Source organism: Panthera onca, chromosome E2, assembly GCF_046562875.1.
Source record: "Panthera onca isolate mPanOnc1 chromosome E2, mPanOnc1 haplotype 2, whole genome shotgun sequence".
NCBI classification, from domain to species: Eukaryota; Metazoa; Chordata; class Mammalia; order Carnivora; family Felidae; genus Panthera; species Panthera onca.
This window is the reverse complement of record NC_138353.1, coordinates 4,718,331-4,738,249: the sequence shown is the minus strand read 5'-3', so window position 1 is coordinate 4,738,249 and position 19,919 is coordinate 4,718,331. Positions and strand designations below refer to the sequence as shown.

At 40.3% G+C, this 19,919-nt stretch overlaps 2 protein-coding genes and 1 pseudogene across 2 annotated transcripts in view; 2 read left to right on the top strand and 1 right to left on the bottom strand.

Moving 5' to 3' along the window:
- LOC144614675 (uncharacterized) overlaps positions 1–6,489 on the bottom strand; it is a 19,942-nt pseudogene extending 13,453 nt beyond the window's left edge.
- On the top strand, positions 5,916–10,060 carry LOC132674764 (KRAB domain-containing protein 5-like). The gene is made up of 4 exons (XM_060627303.3): positions 5,916–5,930; positions 7,278–7,340; positions 9,309–9,453; positions 9,954–10,060. The coding sequence occupies exons 1-4, from the start codon at positions 5,916–5,918 to the stop codon at positions 10,058–10,060; spliced, it is 330 nt and encodes a 109-aa protein (XP_060483286.3).
- Positions 9,961–19,919, top strand: part of LOC132691074 (uncharacterized) — a 22,441-nt gene continuing 12,482 nt past the window's right edge. The window contains 1 exon segment of the mRNA XM_078439373.2: positions 9,961–10,046. The gene's annotated coding sequence lies outside the window, so the exon portion shown is untranslated.

Below are 19,919 nucleotides of genomic sequence, written 5' to 3'. Positions count from 1 at the left end.
AATAAACCACATACAGAAAAATATATACTATATGAAATCACATAAACGCAAATCTTAAAAACGGCAAAATTATTAAAGATTAGCAAGTTTGTTGCCAGGGGCTGAGGATGGGGGAAATGTTTAGATGTTGGACAACTGGCAAAAGGCACTACTAATGCAGGATGTGTGAGCAGTGAATGTTTACACCTCGGTGAGTGTGCTTAATACTAGTGTATTGTACCCTTGAGATTTGCTAAGAGAGGCTATCGGAAGTGTTCTCAAGACACACGCGTACACAAACACATATTAACAATGGGAGATGAGGGATATGTTTATTGGCTAGATTGTGGTAATGACTTTGTAAGCAGGACCCAAGGGTACAGGAGCACCTGGTTCCAGTGGCCCCAGACAGACCCAGTTCTGCCACTCATGGCTGACCAAATCCAAGGGCAAGACAGAGGACTTTTGCTGCCTCAATTTTGACCTCAAACTTGTTCACTGGGTTCCTTCCAGCTTGTCTCCTGGCTCAGGAGGAAGACCCTGAGGACAAAGTATCCCTCAGGGGAAATGGAACTACCCCTCAAGCCTCAAAGACTGTCCTGAGCCAGAAAGACCCTACCCTAGACTGACTCCTAGACAATGACAGACTTCACTGTCTACCTGCAGGTCCTGACTCCTTTTGCCCCTCCACCCACCTCTCCCCTTTTCCCTTCCATACACCTGGAAGTGTATCCAGCACTTTGGAGACAGTCCTTGAGACGTTATTCAGCCATCTTTGCAGTGTCAGCCTCCCTGAAATAACTACCTCTCGTGTTTCACCACCTCTCATCTCTCTGCCTTTGGATTTTGTCAGTGACAAGTGGCCAAACCTGGTCTGTGTGGGTCCCCCAGAGAAGGCAAGAACAGCAGTGGGATGAGTGGTGATAAAACAAGAAAGAGATTTCACGGAGGCCAACACTGAGAAGAGAGGTGACCAACATCTCAAACACTGTCCCCAACCTGCTGAAAATCCTTCCAGGTTTATATAAAGAAAATGTAGGACGAAGGGTGGTGGTACAGGCAGGTGGTGAAGGCCAGGCCAATCATTGCATTGCTGTCAGGCAGGTAGGGTCCTGCTGGCTCAGGGCAGTCCCTATTGCTGGAGGAGGTAGTTTCCTTCCCCATCCTGGGATGCTTTGCCTGCTGGGGCTTCTTCCTGAGCTAAATGCTGACCTGGAAAGAAGAATGGAATCAGTTAGAAAGTACAGACAAGGTCAAAAGAGAGACAGTTGAAGGCACTGCTGGGTCTTCTTTCCATTTCACAAAGTCTATGTATATATTTACTTTTTAAAACTTGACTGACCTCTAGATGTTCACAAATGGGAAACAGGGTGATGAATGGGTTGGCTCCTGAAACTCCCATGGAACACGAATGTCCTATCCCCTTTTGGGGGTGTCAGAATTCCTGTCCCTTTCCGGTTGTTCAGGCTGAACTAAGAAATTGACATGAGACTGGGTGGCTCAGTTGGTTGAGGGTCTCTTGATTTTGTTTATGAGATCAGGGTTTGTGAGATCAAGCCCCACATCAGGCTCTGCTCTGACAGCACAGAGCCTGTTTGGGATTCTCTTTGTCCCTCTCTCTCTGCCCCTCCCTGGTTCTCACTTGCTCTCTCTCTCTGTCTCCCTTGTCTCTCTCTCAAAATCAATAAACTAACATTTTTAAGAAAATTGAGACTGGCAAAGACTATCCTTGTAACCTGTTTCTTTTCAAAAGAGTCAATTGACATCAAAGCTCAATATAGACCAAGTGAACTTCAGCACATCTATCTATTTCAGTTCCTCAGCCTGGAAATGTCTATTCATTATTGACTACCACCAGCTTTCTTTTTATATGTATCAGCTGACACATCCACCTGCATTTTCTTCTGTCCCAGGCAGTTCACTATTACAATTATAACTGAAAATACTTAAACATGCTAACGGATTTCCTTGAGTATTTCATCTGTCAAGACATCAACATTTCTCCTAGGATACAAGACACAATGTTCACCACTTGGTCTCTAATGCCTGCATTCCCTAAATCCTAGCTTTCCCTACAGCTTCACCTGTAGTCAGTTGCATTACAGTTCAGAAACAATTTCCCTTACCCCTGTTTCTTGAAGGACCTTCTAACCTTTAAACTGTCTTTGTGCAACAGTCTTCAAACTCCGCACCCAGATAAATTGGGAAACTATAATGTCTCATATTGAAGATACACATTCAAAGATAATTTCAAGTGTTTCTTCATTATTACAGGGAAAACTGTTATATTACTGCTAAGACTCTGGCCTTATTGCTGGAACCATTAACAACATAATTGTTAATAACAAGCTGCTTATATGATAATTATGAAAGGTTTCATTTTATGCCTGTAATTTATTATTTTTTACTAGATAGATTACATTTTTTCTTAGTTTATTTTAATTAATTTATTTTGAGAGAGAGAGACTTCCAGCACAAGAAGGGGAGGGGACAGGGAAGGGAAGACTGAATCCCAAGCAGGCTTCACGTCATCAGTGCACAGCCTGATTGGGGCTGAACCTCAAACCGTGAAATCACCTTAGCCAAGATCAAAACTCAGAGGCTTAACCGCTTGGGTCACCCAGGATTCCCTAGAATACATTACTTTATTCACAATTTTACTTACAACATCACTGACATGTAATTGGCATAACATTCTGGGAGGCATGAATATATAAATGACTGACAGGAAGAACAACAGACTACATTTTTCTCATGAGATGGGGGAGTTTGGGTATAAAGGTTACAAAGATGCTCCCTAGGACAAGGATGCTTGGGGTAGCTGTTATTTCAGGAGACAATCTACTTGTGGTACTACTCCTATCAATAGGTTGGCCCCTCAGCTTGCACATGCAAAGCAGGAAAACCATAAATGAGTCCTAAACACAAAATATCTGAGGTGTGAGGAACATCATCCTGTCTAGAGGATGTGAGAGTCTGCAAAAGAAGTCTTAGGAAATTTAGGAAGAGTAAAATCATACAAGTATCTTATTTTGGCCACCATGGACAGAAACTAAGTTATTCTTTGCTTTTAATGTGTATTTATTTGAGCGATAGAGAGTGAACAAGTGTGAGTGGTGGAGGGGGAGAGAGGCTCCATACTCACTGTGGAGCCCCATGTGGAGCTTGACCCATGCCCATGAGATCAAGACCTGAGCAAAATCAAGAGTTAGACACCTCACCAAGTGAGGCTCCCAAACATCTCCAATTCCATTTTTAGTTATTTTAAAACCTCATCTACTGTTCTCCTGAATGGCTCCTGCACCACTTTGCATTCCCACCTACAGTGCAACAGGGTTCCCCTTCTCTTCATCCTCTCCAACACCTGTGGTTTCTTGTGTTGTCAATTTTACCCATTCTGACATATCTCATCAGTGGAAAGTGATATCTCATTTGTGTTTCCCTGGTGATGAGTGATGTTGAGCATCTTTTCATGTGTCTGTTAGCCATCTGCCTATCTTTCTCCCAAAAGTGTCTATTCATGTCTTCTGCCCATTTCTTAACTGGGTTGCTTGTTTTTTTTGGGTGTTGACGTTGAGAAGTTTTTTATAGATTTAGACTTTTCATTCAAGTCTCAATTACTATGTCATCCCCATCTTTCCAAATGATAGGGTTAAGTTTGTCCTTTTTTGGTAAAGTACATACACTTTGAGCTATAAGAGAGAATTTTGGAATCGAATTTCGGCAAAAACCAAACAGTCACAAAAAGCCTCAGAATTGGTACTTAGTGGTAGGTTTTTGATTTTCAGGATGCCTTGAAACCTAGTCCTTGTTCTGACAGCAAGTGCCTTAAATACCCATGCTGGTTTTGAGCAAACTGCAATTTTTCTTTGGACACTTGATATCTCTTTAAAAACCAGAAGTTTTCACAGGTGTATGCTGGTGTCATGCAAAGAATCTTGAGAAGGGGAGCAGAGAACAAAATTATGTACATACTATAACAAAGGAGAGCCTGCAGAAAACTTACTATCATCCAATATAGCCTTAAGATTGTCATCCATAGGATGGACCCTCTGTGGGACCCTGAGGCATTACTGCCCAGGTGTATTGACTTTCCTCCCAAGTAAAGGTAAAAAGATACTGGATATCCCTGTCAAATGGACTATTTTTAAAAGGACTACATGGGCCAGTTTCAGGTAAAAATTGGTTTTCAGTAGGAATCAATGTCATTAGGGCATGGATGTTGGGAAAAACAGGACACAGACAGATACGAGTGTTATTTATTGCTCAGGAGTCCTAATCAAACTTCCATCCTCAGCCTTCGGGTTTTCTCACAGTTACAATAGGGGTGACACAGGACTGGAACAACTCCCCTCCTGATATACCCTTCCCTTGCCAGGACTCTCCTTCCCAGGAACCCCCTTTCCCCCAGGACCCCTCCTCTTCCCCAAAGGAGCTCCTCCACCCCCTGCTCTCTGCCCCCTCACCCAAGGTTACCATGGTCCCAGGTCCTGGCCTTCATAGCAGCAGTGGCCCAATATGGCTTGAGCATGACCATTGATCTAGGGCCTAAGCCTTGTAATCCACTATAATGTGCTTGATGCCTTGTTCTGTTTCTTTACTTATAGGGTAATAATTCCAAGCATAGATTTTGAGGGATCTATTTGAAACTCAATGAGTGATGCCCTGTGGACTGTGCCAATATCCATTGAACATTTTCCTCACAAGAAGGTTGGTAGCTCATCCAATAGGACTAAATGATCAGTTCCACTAACCTCACCTCAAGTGCCATCAGAGACAGAGCATAGAAAACACGTTGAAATGTCATTTATCTCCCCTTGTTTCCAAATGTGGTTACTACTGTCAAATCCTAGATTTTCCCCCTTTTTGGGAAAAAGAAATTTTGGCATGACATTTTCCAAAGAAATCTCAGTCCAGTAAAAGAACTGCAGCAAGTGAATAAGGAGAAATGGGTGTGTAATGCTCCAAAGGCCTAGACAAAAAGGAGTAAGTTCATAGACAGGGACCCATTGGTATTTATTGAAGACCTGTATTCTTTGAATTGTTTTAGTTCTCTGAGGCAGGGGCTGCTGGTAGCATTGGGTTGGAGCATTAAGAGTGTAGCTCAGGTGTCAGTAAGGACAAAGACAGGTTTATTCCCAGGGCACAGAGTAGTTTCTCCGAGCCAACTGACAGGGAGGTCTAGGAAGACACCTGTGGTTCCTTGGAGCCCTGTCTTTGGGAATTAGGAAGACATGGAAAAGGCTGGCTAAAGAGCTAAAGAGTGTGTTTGGCTCTTAATTTTGTAACTCTCTTTTTTCCAATGTCCAGAAACTCTGATCACTGGGGAAGAAATGGGTTTAAACCTGGATAATAACCAAAGCCTTCCTTACTGCTCCCAATGGTTCCCAATGGGATCGCGTGTGGAGTTTCAAAACCGACCCTTGCTGTTGGCCCCCTCCTCAGATTCTGTCGATTGTTGTAGTGGGAAACAACAGTGTTGGCTTAATTAAGTGCTCCAGGTGATGCTACCTAAGGCCAGAGTCAGTCGGCAAGGCTTCCCATTAATTTATGAGATTTGAGTGCAGGCTTTTGCTCAAGGAGAGGTAACAGGATCTCTTCTACGTGAGTGTGGGAGGATTAGGTCTGTGCAGCACACTGTTCCTATGCTGTAGCAGAATTTGTGGGTGTCTGTGGGAGTGGAAGCCACTGAAAGTATACAAGGAAAACTCAAGAGATTGGGCTCCAAGTACGTAGTCTCCATTTCTGAAAAGCTCCTGACACAAAAAACTCGGAAGTTTGGCCCACCTGCACTTCAAAGTCCTCCCTGCCAGTGAGCACTTTTCTGGTGAAGACGTTCTATTGGTGCCTTTAAAGGCATTTTCTCCTGATGTAGCTGAGATTTTTCCACAAATACCTTCTGAGAAAGAAATCTAGAGGACAAGGGGAAATAAGAAATGGCCAGCTCTCAGGTAAGCTTGGTGCCCAGGTCAGAGGCTGTGTCACCTTTTCCCCCTAAAATTCCATGCATTTAGAAATCACAAATGTTGATTTCTCTGTGTTTGGTGTTTCTGCTGTATGTTTTCACCAAAGCTTTAAAACTTTCTCAGGAAAGATATTCAAGGTTAGGTCTTTAGAACTCTTCCCCCGTATAAGCACGGATCTTCTCTACATTCTCCAACCAGGCTTTCACTAGGACATCAACACTTGTCACTTTGAGGTAAAGTCCTGCAAGTATTGCAAACATTCCCTTTAGGACAGATCCAAAGGGGAAGGTGTTGAGTCCAAGATTCCTGTTGCTGATGGGGTCTGGTGCTGGGATTTCAGTCGAGAAGAACCGTTCCCCTTTAGTTCCCCACTTAGTACCTGTCTGTAGAGCAGGATTAAGAAAATGAAAAATACAAGGCCCCCAGTATCTTAGGAGTCCTCTTTAGCATATGAGAGTCCTTCTGGAGACCACCCTTTTGTTTTTCCCTCCCACACCTGTATAGTATATAACCAGTCACTCTTCACAACCCCACTGTGGCACATGGTGCCCACAGGTCCTCTCCTTGTGCCATAATAAAGCCACTTTTTCGCAGTAAAAAAATTAATACAAATATACACAGCCTTGATATAAGGTCCAGAACAACTTGGAAAGTTAAAAAAGTGGGGGGGGGGGGGGATGTTTATAGCAGCACTCTCAACAATAGCCAAATTATGGAAAGAGTCTAAATGTCCATCAACTGATGAATGGATAAAGAAATTGTGGTTTATATACACAATGGAATACTACGTGGCAATGAGACAGAATGAAATATGGCCTTTTGTAGCAACGTGGATGGAACTGGAGAGTGTGATGCTAAGTGAAATAAGCCATACAGAGAAAGACAAATACCATATGGTTTCACTCTTATGTGGATCCTGAGAAACGTAACAGAAACCCATGGGGGAGGGGAAGGAAAAAAAAAAAAGAGGTTAGAGTGGGAGAGAGCCAAAGCATAAGAGACTGTTAAAAACTGAGAACAAACTGAGGGTTGATGGGGGGTGGGAGGGAGGGGAGGGTGGGTGATGGGTATTGAGGAGGGCACCTTTTGGGATGAGCACTGGGTGTTTTATGGAAACCAATTTGACCAGAAACTTCGTATATTGAAAAAAAAAATAAATAAAATAAATAAATAAATAAATAAAATTTAAAAAAAAAAAGCGGGGGGAGGGGGGGTAGTCTTGGTTTGTAAAATGTGAAAAAGATACTCCGTTTAAATATACTAGACATTACAGGACAGGGAAACAGCCATCTAAATGTGGCTGTTCATTCAGATGGGGGCTTCCAAATGCAGGTCAATGATCCTGTGGAAGCTGAGGGCATGAGCAGTGAAAAGAATTCACCTATGGCAGAAAAGGTGATAGATTTGTGAATACACCTCAAGGGAGTGGTGGGCAGGACAGCAGAGGAGAGGCTCCTGCCTTGAGGCAGTGACTTGGGGCTAATTTTGCAGGGGGAAGTTGCGTATGTATGCTAACTTACGGAATTTGCCCTCATGTGGTAATTCTGCCTGGGTTGTAATGGGTTACAAATGGGTTGTAAGTACCCATTTGTTAGTTCGTTAGGGCCTATAGATATTTTAAGGCAGGTCACCTGTTGGGCCTGCCTCTCTTCAGCCAGGTGGGCCCTGTGAACTCCTTTACAATCTGGTGCTCAAGCCTGTTTGCCTCAAAGCAGCCTCTACTGAAAGTATATGTGATTGAAGTTTGTATAAATCCACTGTATTCTCTCATAATTAGACTGACAATCAGATTCACTGTTTGGGGGCCAACAGAACACACCAGGGATCATGTGTTCTTTGGTGTGTCTTAGGCACTGATAGCAATTCGTCTCCTTACACTTCGTGTTCACTTCTTTAACTGGCCTGGTTCACTCTGCCAGATTTCTCCTCTATAACGTTGATCTTTCCCCCCATCTTTGCTAAGGATCTTAGATTTACTGAGTGATGTGCAGAATCATCACATTTCAGCTGGAAACTTCTTTCTTCTGGGTTTCTCTTTGCTTGTAGTTTCTGGTGAGGAGAACGGAGCCAAAACAAATGTAGCTTCCATTAAATTTCCTTACACCTTGAAGCCCATTAATAAAGGAACGTTATACCCTGCCTGTCTCAAGTATTTAATAAAAATTAAACATTGAGGCATGAAAGCAGCTATGATTTCCTTGAGGTAGGGCATATCCTGCATGTCTTAGGTGCCTATCATTGGCTGCAAGGTGTAAGGAAATTTAATTGAAGCTACATTTCCCCGCTTGAACGAATTACAGCCTTACATCCTTAAGGTTGTTAAAGATGGAAGGTCTCCTCTTCAGTAGCTTCTTCCTGCTGAATCGGTTCCTACCGTTGAGTGGAGGTTGGCCAGTTGAGAATTTAGTAAGAGTTGGAAAGGCAAGGCAGTTGTCTTTAGAGTTGATAACATGTGGGAGTTTCCGTGAACAGAAAGAGTCATCTGTCCCCTTGAAGTCCTGCCACTGAAAGGGTCTTGTCACCAGGTGGAGAGAAAAAGGAGAAAACAGCAAAACATGATAAAATGACAAAAATGAAAGAAAGCCAAGAAAGTTTGTATTTACCTCCACACTCTGGTCACAGAAACACCCTTCTATTTACTGCTTTATATTTTCAGAAAATGAAAACAAGATTCACATACTTGACATGTTTGTGTGTTAAAATCCTCAAATATAATAGAGTCGTAGATAGAAAGTGCAGCACGTGAGGTTGTCACACACAGGAACCTTGATTTGCAGCCAATAAGCAGATCAGAGGGAATAACTTCCAAAGGAGAGATGCACAGAGCAAGAGGGAGGGGCGTGATCACTTCCTTTTATTTAAGTTTTGATGGACAATTAGGAAGTGGAGCCATGTCATTTTCTCTGAACTGGGCATAGGGCGGCACACGTGCCTTAAGAGAACACTTCTGTACATACGCATGTGTTATGCAAATGAGGTTTGTACTCCCCCTCGGGTGGAGATTTTGGTATTAGACGGGGGTCAAGGTAACAGTCCTCACTCCATGAGTTAACCCAGTCGTCCATCTACATAGGTATGAGTCGGGGGTTAAGCGCAAAGTTGGCCTGCCCAAGCTCTTCCTTAGGGCAGTCATTACATGTTGTTGTATGTTTTCTGTTTCCATGACAGGAGACTGTGCCCATAGGGTGTTTGCCAGAAGTAAAAGACAAGGTAGAAAAAAGAGGTGAAGTAAAATGATGGAGTATGGTCTGTGGGTACAAGTAGGTAAGCGGTGAAGAACAACTCTTGGAGTCTAGCTGGTGACATTAGCTTTCTCTTGCCTCTTAGGTGCCATTATGAACTCTGCCAATGGCCACTTCATAACTGTGGTTTTTATTGCAGACACTGCTGACCTTCAGGGACGTGGCCATTGAATTCTCTCAGGAGGAATGGGGATGCCTGAATCACAGTCAGAGGGAACTGTACAGAGATGTGATGTTAGAGACCTATGGACACCTCCTCTTCTTGGGTGAGGACATCTCCTTCTAGATTTCCCAAACCCCGCTCGGGTTTTGTTCCTTCCCTTGAAGAGTCTCTCTTGGAAGCTTCCCCTTTATATGACTGGGACTCAGATGCCTGCAGCAAGGGAAAGAAATGGGGATTTGTAGACATAGAGAAATATCTTCATGATATTTCCCTTTCAGGTTTAGCCTCCTATCTTTTAAAGGTACCATCATCATTTTTGTAGATAAATGGCAATTCTAAACATTGAGTGGCATAAGACGGTATGGCCCACATCTTAAACTCCAACTTTTACTCCTTATTGTATTGGTAGCACTTGGAAGGCAGGTCATGATTGAATGTTTGAAAGTCCTCCTGCATGTTGTAAAGGGACTTTTTCTTGTGCAACAGTGTTTGGGAAATAATTTTTTAGAATTCTCCCATGTCCCTTGTTGTTTGCTGAGTACATTACCACGTTGAAAGGTAGAAACTCCAGCAATAATTATATTCCTTCGTTCTGATAAACAGGTCTTGTGTCAAAACCAGACCTGGTCATCGTTTTGGAGCAAAAGAAGGAACTGTGGGGTGTGAAGAGAAAAGAGACAGTAGCCTCACACCCAGGTAGGTGGGAGTGAAGCACACGACACAGGTGAGGTCCAAATGTGAAGGAGGAAGATGGATCTTACAATGTTGTTCAGGTAGCTCTCCTTGAATGGAAATTCATTTGCAAAGCCGAGTTTTATGTCTTTCCCTCTTACAGAGGGACATCTGCTCTCTAACACATCATGTCTTTGATTCTCCGAAGAGTCTCCTTCAGCTCCAGGGAAGGTCCACCATATCCATGGTGAGGACCTCCATAATCTGAGAGCTTCTCCATTGCTGTGAGAGCCCTAGAAGATCTCTCTGTATTTCTGAGGAACTCTATGCTAAGTCATTTCTAAATTCTGTTTTGCTGCTTGTGATAAGTGTGTGAGGGTAGTGGTGGGCCCATTGGGGTTTGAGGCAGAAGCCTTGAGAACACTGGAGACAGAGATCTCATGTTTTCTGGTTTAGGATTTCCAAAGTTACAGAGGATTTAATCTTAAGTGTACAAAATTGAGGCTCAGTAATTTCATAAGATCACAGAACACATCCTTCAAATGAGAAAATCTAATCCTTTATTTCACCTCAAAATTTATGTGTCTTTGTAGTAATTAAAATTTGAAAAATCCACTCTGTGTTCCACTGCTCAATGGTGAAATAATTTAATGTATCTATGTGTTTCATAATTAACTATACATTAATGCCATAAGGGAGCTAGAACATTTACAAGTTAGAACCCACAGTCTATAATAAAGTTTCCATCATTACCTTTATTTCCTAGTAATTGCATCATTTTATAATTTTGTATAGTTGGAAGTTCCTGTGACTTTTTCATATGTGTCTTCACTTTCTAAAAACTTGTATATGAGACGCATCTCTGATTTTTTAAATCAAAAGTTCTCTATGACCTGGGTATGTGCCTTGTAGGAAATAGAGGGTGACTGAGTGGCTCAGTCAATTGAACATTGGACTTGGGCTCAGTTCATGATCTCACAGTTGGGGAATTGGAACCTAGCATGGGGCTGTCTGCTGTCCATGTGGAGCCTGCTTAGATTATCTGTCCCCTCTCCCTTTGCCCCTCCACCGTTTGCATGATCTCTCTCTCAGTAATAAATAAAGTTTAAAAACAAAAGGAATTGAAGTAGATAATTACTAAAATCCATATTAAAAAAAGAAAAGGATTGTTTATAAATGTAATCTTACCTCATGAAAAATTAATCACAAGATTATTCTCTCACTTTCCTCAGCATGTATCTGAATTTCATCCCAAATATTTATTTGATTATGAAGTGATTTTCACTGTATATTCCAACTTTGGCAGTGTTTGTTGATATAAAAGGAAAGGTTTTTTTTAGTCAGCTTGGTTCTAAAGAATGGATTATACCCTTACACTCTGTGTAAGAAGAGGAATATCTTAAGAAAATAATACCTTTGTAATGTCTTTTACGTGCTTATTTGTAAAATTTTTCAGTAGTTGATTTTAATGGATATCTTTCCTGTGAATTGCCAATGAAGACATGACAATTCAAAAGCTTCTTTTTCATGGGTCCATAGTTGCAGTTCAAAATTATAGTTACATAGTACATTTCCTTTGAAAGGATTAATCTATTTCTTTTATGTAGACTGGTTGGAGTTAAATTTTGTCTGATTCTGGTTTTGCATTCTATAATAATGTACTTTCTTTTGTATGGGACGTTCCACACATGAGTTAGTTGTAGTTTCATTTACCTGTGTATCTTGTTACAGGATGTCAGTGTTCATCGAGTACATTTTAAGAACATGTGAGTTGGAGTCAAGTATGAATCAGCCATGCCCCTTACCAGTAAGGTTATGTATGTATTTCTTTGTATAAATATGACCCATACATAATTTGGGACTCATCTTATTTTTCTCTTTCCTTGGTTAGTGGTCAGTGAATGTTTTATCATGCCTCAGTGAATTGTCATAATAATAGACAACTAATGTCTTGGTTAGTTGTCATAATAGACCATTAATTTCATCTTGTATTTATTGGTGACTTTATATTCTCCTTGCATGAGAGAATCTCTTTTATGAATTGAAAGTAATTGTCCAACATTCTATATTTCCAGAGTACCTGGGTGATTCAGTATGTTAAACATCCAAGTCTTGATTTGGGTTCAGGTCATGAGCTCAGGGTCATCAGATTGAGTCCATGTCAGGCTTTGAGGTGAGAATGGAACCTGCTGGGATTCTCTCTCCTTCTCCTTCTGCCCTCCCCCGTTCTCTCTCAAAATAAATAAATAAATAAATAAATAAATAAATAAATAAATAAATAACAATAATAATTCTCTACCACTGTATCAAGTTTAGAATTTTTTTATTATACTCTTTTCCATAAATTTTATTATGAGGATTTTTTTCTTATAGTTTATCTGAATTTTCTTTTTTTAGTTTACATCCAAATTAGTTAGTGTATATTGCAACAATGATTTCATGAGTAGATTCCTTAATGCCCCTTACCCATTTAGCCCACCCCCCTCAACACTCCCTCCAGTAACCCTCTGTCTGTTCTCCATATTTATGAGTCTCTTATGCTTTGTCCCCCTCCCTGTTTTTATACTATTTTTGTTTCCCTTCCTTTATGTTTATCTGTTTTGTCTCTTAAAGTCCTTATATGAGTGACGTCATTTGATATTTGTCTTTCTCTGACTAATTTCGCTTAGTGTAATACCCTCCAGTTTTATCCACATAGTTGCAAATGGCAAGATTTCATTCTTTTTGATTGCCGAGTAATACTCCATTGTATAGATGTACCACTTCTTCTTTATCCATTCATCCATCAATGGACATTGGGCTCTTTCCATACTTTGGCTATTGTTGATAGTGCTGCTGTAAACATTGGGGTGCGTGTGTCCCTTCGAACAGCACACCTGTATCCCTTGGATAAATACCTAGTAGTGCAATTGGTGGTTCATAGGGTAGTTCTATTTTTAGTTTTTTGAGGAACCTCCATGCTGTTTTCCAGAATGGCTGCACCAGCTTGCATTCTCACCAACAATGCAAAAGAGATCCTCTTTCTCTGCATCCTTGCCAACATCTGATGTTGCCTGAGTTGTTAATATTAGCCATTCTGACAGGTGTAAGGTGGTATCTCATGGTGGTTTTCATTCATATTTCCCTGATGATCAGTGATGTTGAGCATTTTTTCATGTGTCCATTGGCCATCTGGATGTCTTCTTTGGAGAAGTGTCTATTCATGTCTTTGCCCATTTCTTCACTGGATTATTTGTTTTTTTTGGTGTTGAGTTGGTAAGTTCTTTGTAGATTTTGGATACTAACCCTTTATCTGATATGTCATTTGCAAATATCGTCTCCCATTCTGTCTGTTGCCTTTTAGTTTTGTTGACTGTTTCTTTGGCTGTGCAGAAGCTTTTTATTTTGACAAGGTCCCGGTAGTTCATTCTTGCTTTTGTTTCCCTTACCTCCGGAGACTTGTTGAGTAAGAAGTTATTGCGGCCAAGATCAAAGAGGTTTTTGCCTGCTTTCTTCTTGAGGATTTTGATGGCTTCCTGTCTTACATTGAGGTCTTTCATCCATTTGAGTTTATTTTTGGGTATGGTGTAAGAAAGTGGTCCAGGTTGATTCTTCTGCATGTCGCTGTCCAGTTTTCCCAGCACCACTTGCTGAAGAGAAAGTCTTTATTCCATTGCATGTTCTTTCCTGCTTTGTCAAAGATTAGTTGGCCACACATTTCTGGGTCCATTTCTGGGTTCTCTATTCTGTTCCACTGACCTGCGTGTCTGTTCTTGTGCCAGTACCAAACTGTCTTCAGGATTACAGCTTTGTAGTGTAGCTTGTAGCTCTGGGATTCTGATGCCTCCTCCTTTGGTTTACTTTTCAAGATTGCTTTAGCTCTTTGGGGTCTTTTCTGGTTCCACACAGATTTTAGGATTATTTCTTCTAGCTCTGTGAAGAATGCTGGTGTTATTTTGATACAGATTGCATTGAATATGTAGGTTGCTTTGGGTACTATTGACATTTTAACAATATTTGTTCTTCCATCCAGGAGCATAAATCTTTTTCCATTTTTTGTGTGTCTTCAATTTTTTTCATAAACTTGCTATAGTGATTTTCAGTGTACAACTTTTTCACCTCTTTGGTTAGATTTATTCCTAAGTATTTTATGATTTTTGGTGCAAATGTAATTGAGATAAATTCCTTGATTACTCTTCCTGTTGCTTCATTGTTGGTGTATAAAAATGCAACCGATTTCTGTGCATTGATTTTATATCCTGAAACTTTGTTGAATTCATGAACCAGTTCTAACAATTTTTAGTGGAATCTTTAGGGTTTTCCATATAGAGTGTCATGTCATCTGCAAAGAGTGAAAGTTTGACCTCCTCCTGGCCGATTTTGATGCCTTTTATTTCTTTCTGTTGTCTGATTGCAGAGGCTAAGTCTTCCAATACTATGTTGAATAACAGTGGTGAGAGTGGACATCTCTGTCTCATTCCTGACCTTTGGGGGAAAGCTCTCAGTTTTTCCCCATTGAGGATAATATTAGCATTGGGTCATTCATATATGGCTTTTATGATCTTGAGATGTGATCCTTCTATCCCTACTTACCTGAGGGTTTTTTTTTTTTATCAAGAAAGGATGCTGTATTTTGTCAAATGCTTTTTCTGCATCTATTGAAAGGATCGTATGGTTCTTGTCCTTTCTTTTATTGATGTGATGAATCACGTTATTTGTTTTGCAGATTTGAACCAGCCCTGCATCCCAGGTGTAAATCCCACTTGGTTGTGGTGAATAATTTTTCTAATTTATTGTTGGAACTGAATGGCTAATAACTTCTTGAGGATTTTTGCATCCATGTTCATCAGGGAAATTGGTCTATAGTTCTTTTTAGTAGGGTCTCTCTCCGATTTTGGAATCAAGGTAATGCTGGCTTCATAGAATGAGTTTGGAAGTTTTCCTTCCATATCTATCTTTTGGAGCAGCTTCAAGAGAATAGGTGTTAACTCTTGCTTAAATGTTTGGTAGAATTCCCCTGGAAAACCATCTGGCCCTGGAATGTTGGTTTTGGGAAGATTTTTGATTACTATTTGATTCCCTTAGTAGTTATGTGTGTGGTTCAAATTTTCTATTTCTTCCTGTTTCAGTTTTGGTAGTGTATATGTTTCTAGGAATTTGTCCATTTCTTCCACGTTGCCATTTTATTGGCATATAATTGCCCATAATATTCCCTTATGATTGTTTCTATTTCTGCTGTGTTGAGATCTCTCCTCTTTCATTCTTGATTTTATTTATTGGGGTCCCTTCCTTTTTCTTTTTGATCAAACTGGCTAATTTATCAATTTTGTTAATTCTTTCCAAGAACCAGCTTCTGGTTTCTTTGACCTGTTCTACTTGTTTTTTGGTTCTGGTAGCATTAATTTCTGCTCTAATCTTTATTATTTCCTGTCTTCTGCTGGTTTGGGGTTTTATTTGCTGTTCTTTTTCCATCTCCTTAAGGCATAAGGCTACGTTGTGTATCTGAGATCTTTCTTCCTTCTTTAGGAAGGCCTGGATTGCTATAAACTTTCTTCTTATGACCACCTTTGCTGTGTCCCAGAGGTTTGGGTTGTGGTGTTATCATTTTCATTGGCTCCCATATACTTTTTAATTTCCTCCTTGACTTCTTGGTTAGCCCATTCATTCTTTAGTAGGATGTTCTTCAGTCTCCAAGTATTTGTTACCTTTCCAAATGTTTTCTTGTGGTTGATTTGGATCAAATTTAGAATTTTTATCCTTAATTGTGGTGCTATTCCCATGACATGATTTGGTACCATTCTCATTAACTTGTGTGTCCTCTGTAGTATTTGTGGCTTAATAAAGATTACTTAAAGCAACTTCAAGGTATAAAAACTCATTTTAAACTGATACTCTCAGTTGCATACACAATCATTCTACTTTTCATCTCCACCCCTGTGCCCACCTTAACTTACTGATGTCACAATTTCTATCTTTTCATAGGTACTTTATTACCTACATTTATGATTTTTTATACTCTTTTTTTAAAGTTTGTTTCTTTTTTTATTTATTTAGAGCAAAGGATCAGGGAAGGGTCAGAGAGAGAGTGGGACAGAGGATTGAAAGAAGGCTCTGATAGCACAGAGCCTGACATGGGGCTCAAACTCATGAGCGGCGAGATCATGATCTGAGCTGCAGTTTGATGCTTAACTGACTGAGCCACCCAGGCACCCCTGATTTTTTATGCTCTTACTGAAAAAAGTATTGTAGCAGAAATTAAAATGACTTGTTCTACCTCATTACAAGGTGACAGGTTTCTATAATTGTGTAGTTTTTTTAGATTTCGTAATGTGTTTTTATTTTTGAGAGAGAGACAGAGAGTGCAAATGGGGGAAATGTAGAGAGAGACAGACACACAGAATCTGAAGAAGACTCCAGGTTCTGACTGCAGCACAGAGCCCGACATGGGGGTAGAACTCATGGACCTTGAGATCATGACCTGAGCAGAAGTCAGTCACTTAATCAACTGAGTCACCCAGGCACTCCAATTGTGTATTTTTTATATTTAGCAGAGAGCTTTATGTTCTCATGTGGTTTTAGTTACTGGTTACAATCCTCTTATTTCAACCAGAAGGATTTGCTTAATATTTCCTGTAGGACAGGTCTACTTGGAAACTTAGACTGGTTTTTACTTGGGAAAGTCTCCATTTCTACATTCATGGAAAACAGTTATGCTAGGTAGGGTATTCTTAGTGGATATGTTTTGAACTTTCAATACTTAAATACACTGGCTCTTTTTCCTATAAGATCTACTAATCATCCCACAACTAATCTTACAGGAGCTCTCTTGGACGAGACGAGTTGCTTTTGCCATACTGGGTCAAATTTCTCTTCTTGCCTGTGAGTTTTGATAGGTTAATTATAAGGCGTCACTGTGTTCACGTCTTGATATTTATCCTACTGTGAATTGACTGAGCTTGTTGCAATTGTCTCCTCTTTCCACATACAAGACTTGAGCTCTTCATATCAATGCTCTGCCCCCTTTCCCTCCCCTCTCCTAAGGGGTTCCCATAAGGTACATATTGGATCACTTGTTGGTGTTCCATGAGTCCATAGACCCTGTCCTTTGATTCTTAGCAGGTATTGAACACAAGAGTACTTTAGTTTGTCTGATTCTTTATTCTACTTGATCAAGTCTGTTGTTGACCCCTTAGTGTATTTTTAAATTCAGCAATTGTACTCTTCATCTCCCAATTTCTTGTTCATTGTTGGTGATATGTTCTGTTTCCTTGGCTTTACATTTTGGTCATGAATAGTTTTCGTGCTATCATTTAGTTACCTATTTTTCTTCTTCCTCCATGAGCATCTTTATGGTGGTTATTTTGAATTCCTTGTCAGGCAATTAATACTACTTTATTAACTTAGGACCAGTTTTGGAGATATATTTTGTTCCTGTAATTGGAACGTGATTTCCTCTTTCTTTGCATCCCTTGATATCTTTGGGTGACAATTGGTAATTAACAAACAAACAAAAACAACGCAAACCATAAAAACATAAAACAAAACAAAGAAAAGCCTCCGGGCCCTGGATGATGGACTTGATTTGTAAAGAGGAACACAAAATAGAGTAATTGTTGGGGCAGTGACACACGTTCTGGGCATTTGTCATGTCTGAATTTCTGTAACTGCCAAGTTTAGAAATGCGGTTACTTTTTAGAGCCCGTGATACCTTCCTGTCTCGGTTTGTCTTCAGCTCTGTAGTCTCTCCCGTGTTTGAACAAATGCTCACCTTCTGTCTGAGCAGCCAACACAGAGTATCCAGAGGATGCTCTCATTCCTTCTGATTTCCATGTCATGAATAACAGAAGGGAACCCCTCAGGACAGCGAAGAAGCCAGATCGTCGAACATACATTTGTTTCTGTCCTCAACAGAGGGAACACTTTTCTCACTGTATTGTCATAGAGTGTCAGGGAGGGTGAGCAGCTGTTGTAGGCAAGTGTCCACGTGACTCTTCTTCATTTGTACTTGACTGTGTGTGCTGTATTCTCCTAATGGGCTTCTGGAGCCCTCAAAAAGGTCCTTTGGTCTATTTTTGTCTCCATGGAGGAGCAAAGTCCAGGTGCTTCCTATTTCTCCATGCTGGTCGTATCCTATCATGGGTATTTTTGCACATTAGCGTACTTACATATATGCATGTCAGTGTACTAACTGTGATGACTGCTTTTGTATCTCTTAGTTGTATCTTTCCATAACACCCTAGGCTTGTTGGTAGACAAACCAACAAGAGTCCTTTGGTAGAGTGATATGGGAAGAAGTGGACACTGTGGTCCTGACTATTTATACTTAAGGGATGATGGGCAAGGTGATGGGGTGCAGGGAAGTGCAGAGTGTTTACTATGATGGGTATAACCAAACAGGAACAATTATCCGTAATGAAATGCTACTGCTAGAAGAGATCAAGGATAGAAAACCTTCTGGAGAAAACCCCACCTTAAGTCAGTTATTTGCAGAACAGTGTCTTTGAAGCAGTAGTCAAAAATCCATTTTTAAACAAACATATTCTCTGGAAGGATGTTTCGAAATGCTGGAAAGTCATCTCGTCCATACTGAAAATAGTCACTGGAAGTATTTCAAATATAAAGTTGGATTAGCCATTCCCTGAAATATTCTGAGAGTTAGGCATTTGGAAAGGAAGATAAAAATTCTAAATGTGATTGATTTGAGAAGCCCCGTTTGGAGGGTTCATTATATTTCCACCAACACGTAATCCCCCTGTTCCCAAGGCTCTGATTTTGATAAACACAGGAGGGTTTAATCCACACATCACCGTTCAATAGTTACAATATAAGACTTAATTTGGAACAGGCATTTATGTGCTGTGATCTTAGGAAGGCCTTGAGTTGAGCCCTCTAGCTTCTGTAATTACTGTGTGTTTATAGTGGAGATAGAAGGTACCAAGGCACTGAGTGTGGGAGAAACATGAATCCAGGGTGAAATGTTAGTACACAGGAGAGAATTCCATCTCCAGAAAACCAGTATAAGATTAAGAAATGTGGAAAAGTCTTCTATGTAAGCTTAAATCTGATTGTACATGATTGTATCCACACTGGAGAGAAGACTTACAAATATAATCACTCTGGACAGCTTTTAGCTAGTCTTCAAAACTCACTCAACAGCAGAGATGTATTTAATAATGGGAAGAAATCTAACAAATTTATACAATGAGGCAAAGTCTTTACCACTCAATACGCTTCTACCTAAGGAGGTACATACTGGGGAGAACCCTAAATAAATGTATTTAAGTATATATAAACACACACACACACACACGCCCGGCAAAGTTGTTAAGCCCAAATACAAAATTTCTGAACATCAGCGAGAGTACACTGAGTGAAACCCTACAAATGTAAAGAATGTGGTGAAGCATTTAGTTTGTAAGCAAAACTGTTCAAAATGAGATAATACATCCTGGGGAGGTAACTTACAAATGTCAAGAATATTGGCAACCTCTTTCCATGGAACTGAACCCTTCCTCAGCATCAGAGAAAACATAGTGGATAGAAACCTTAGAAATATAATGAATGAGGAAGTATTTTGGGTTTTAATATACACTTCAGGAAAAACCAAAGCCTTTATAAAGGATAAAAACTTTACTAAGATGTAGACATTTGGCAAAGTATGGAATGAAAAGGCAAATCTAAATAAAATGAGAGAATTCACCCCAGGAAGCAGTAAGTCAATACCACTTTTCAGACATGATTCTAAATCAGAGTGTTTATGGAGAGGAAAATCCAAAGTTGAAACCTGGATATCACTTCCATCAGTGTAGGCATAAGGGGCACTAACCCCTCCATCATGGAAAATCTGAGTATCTCTTGAGTCCTCGGAACTTAAAACCATACCTACTATTCCATGGAAATAGCCTATTGTTGACCCCA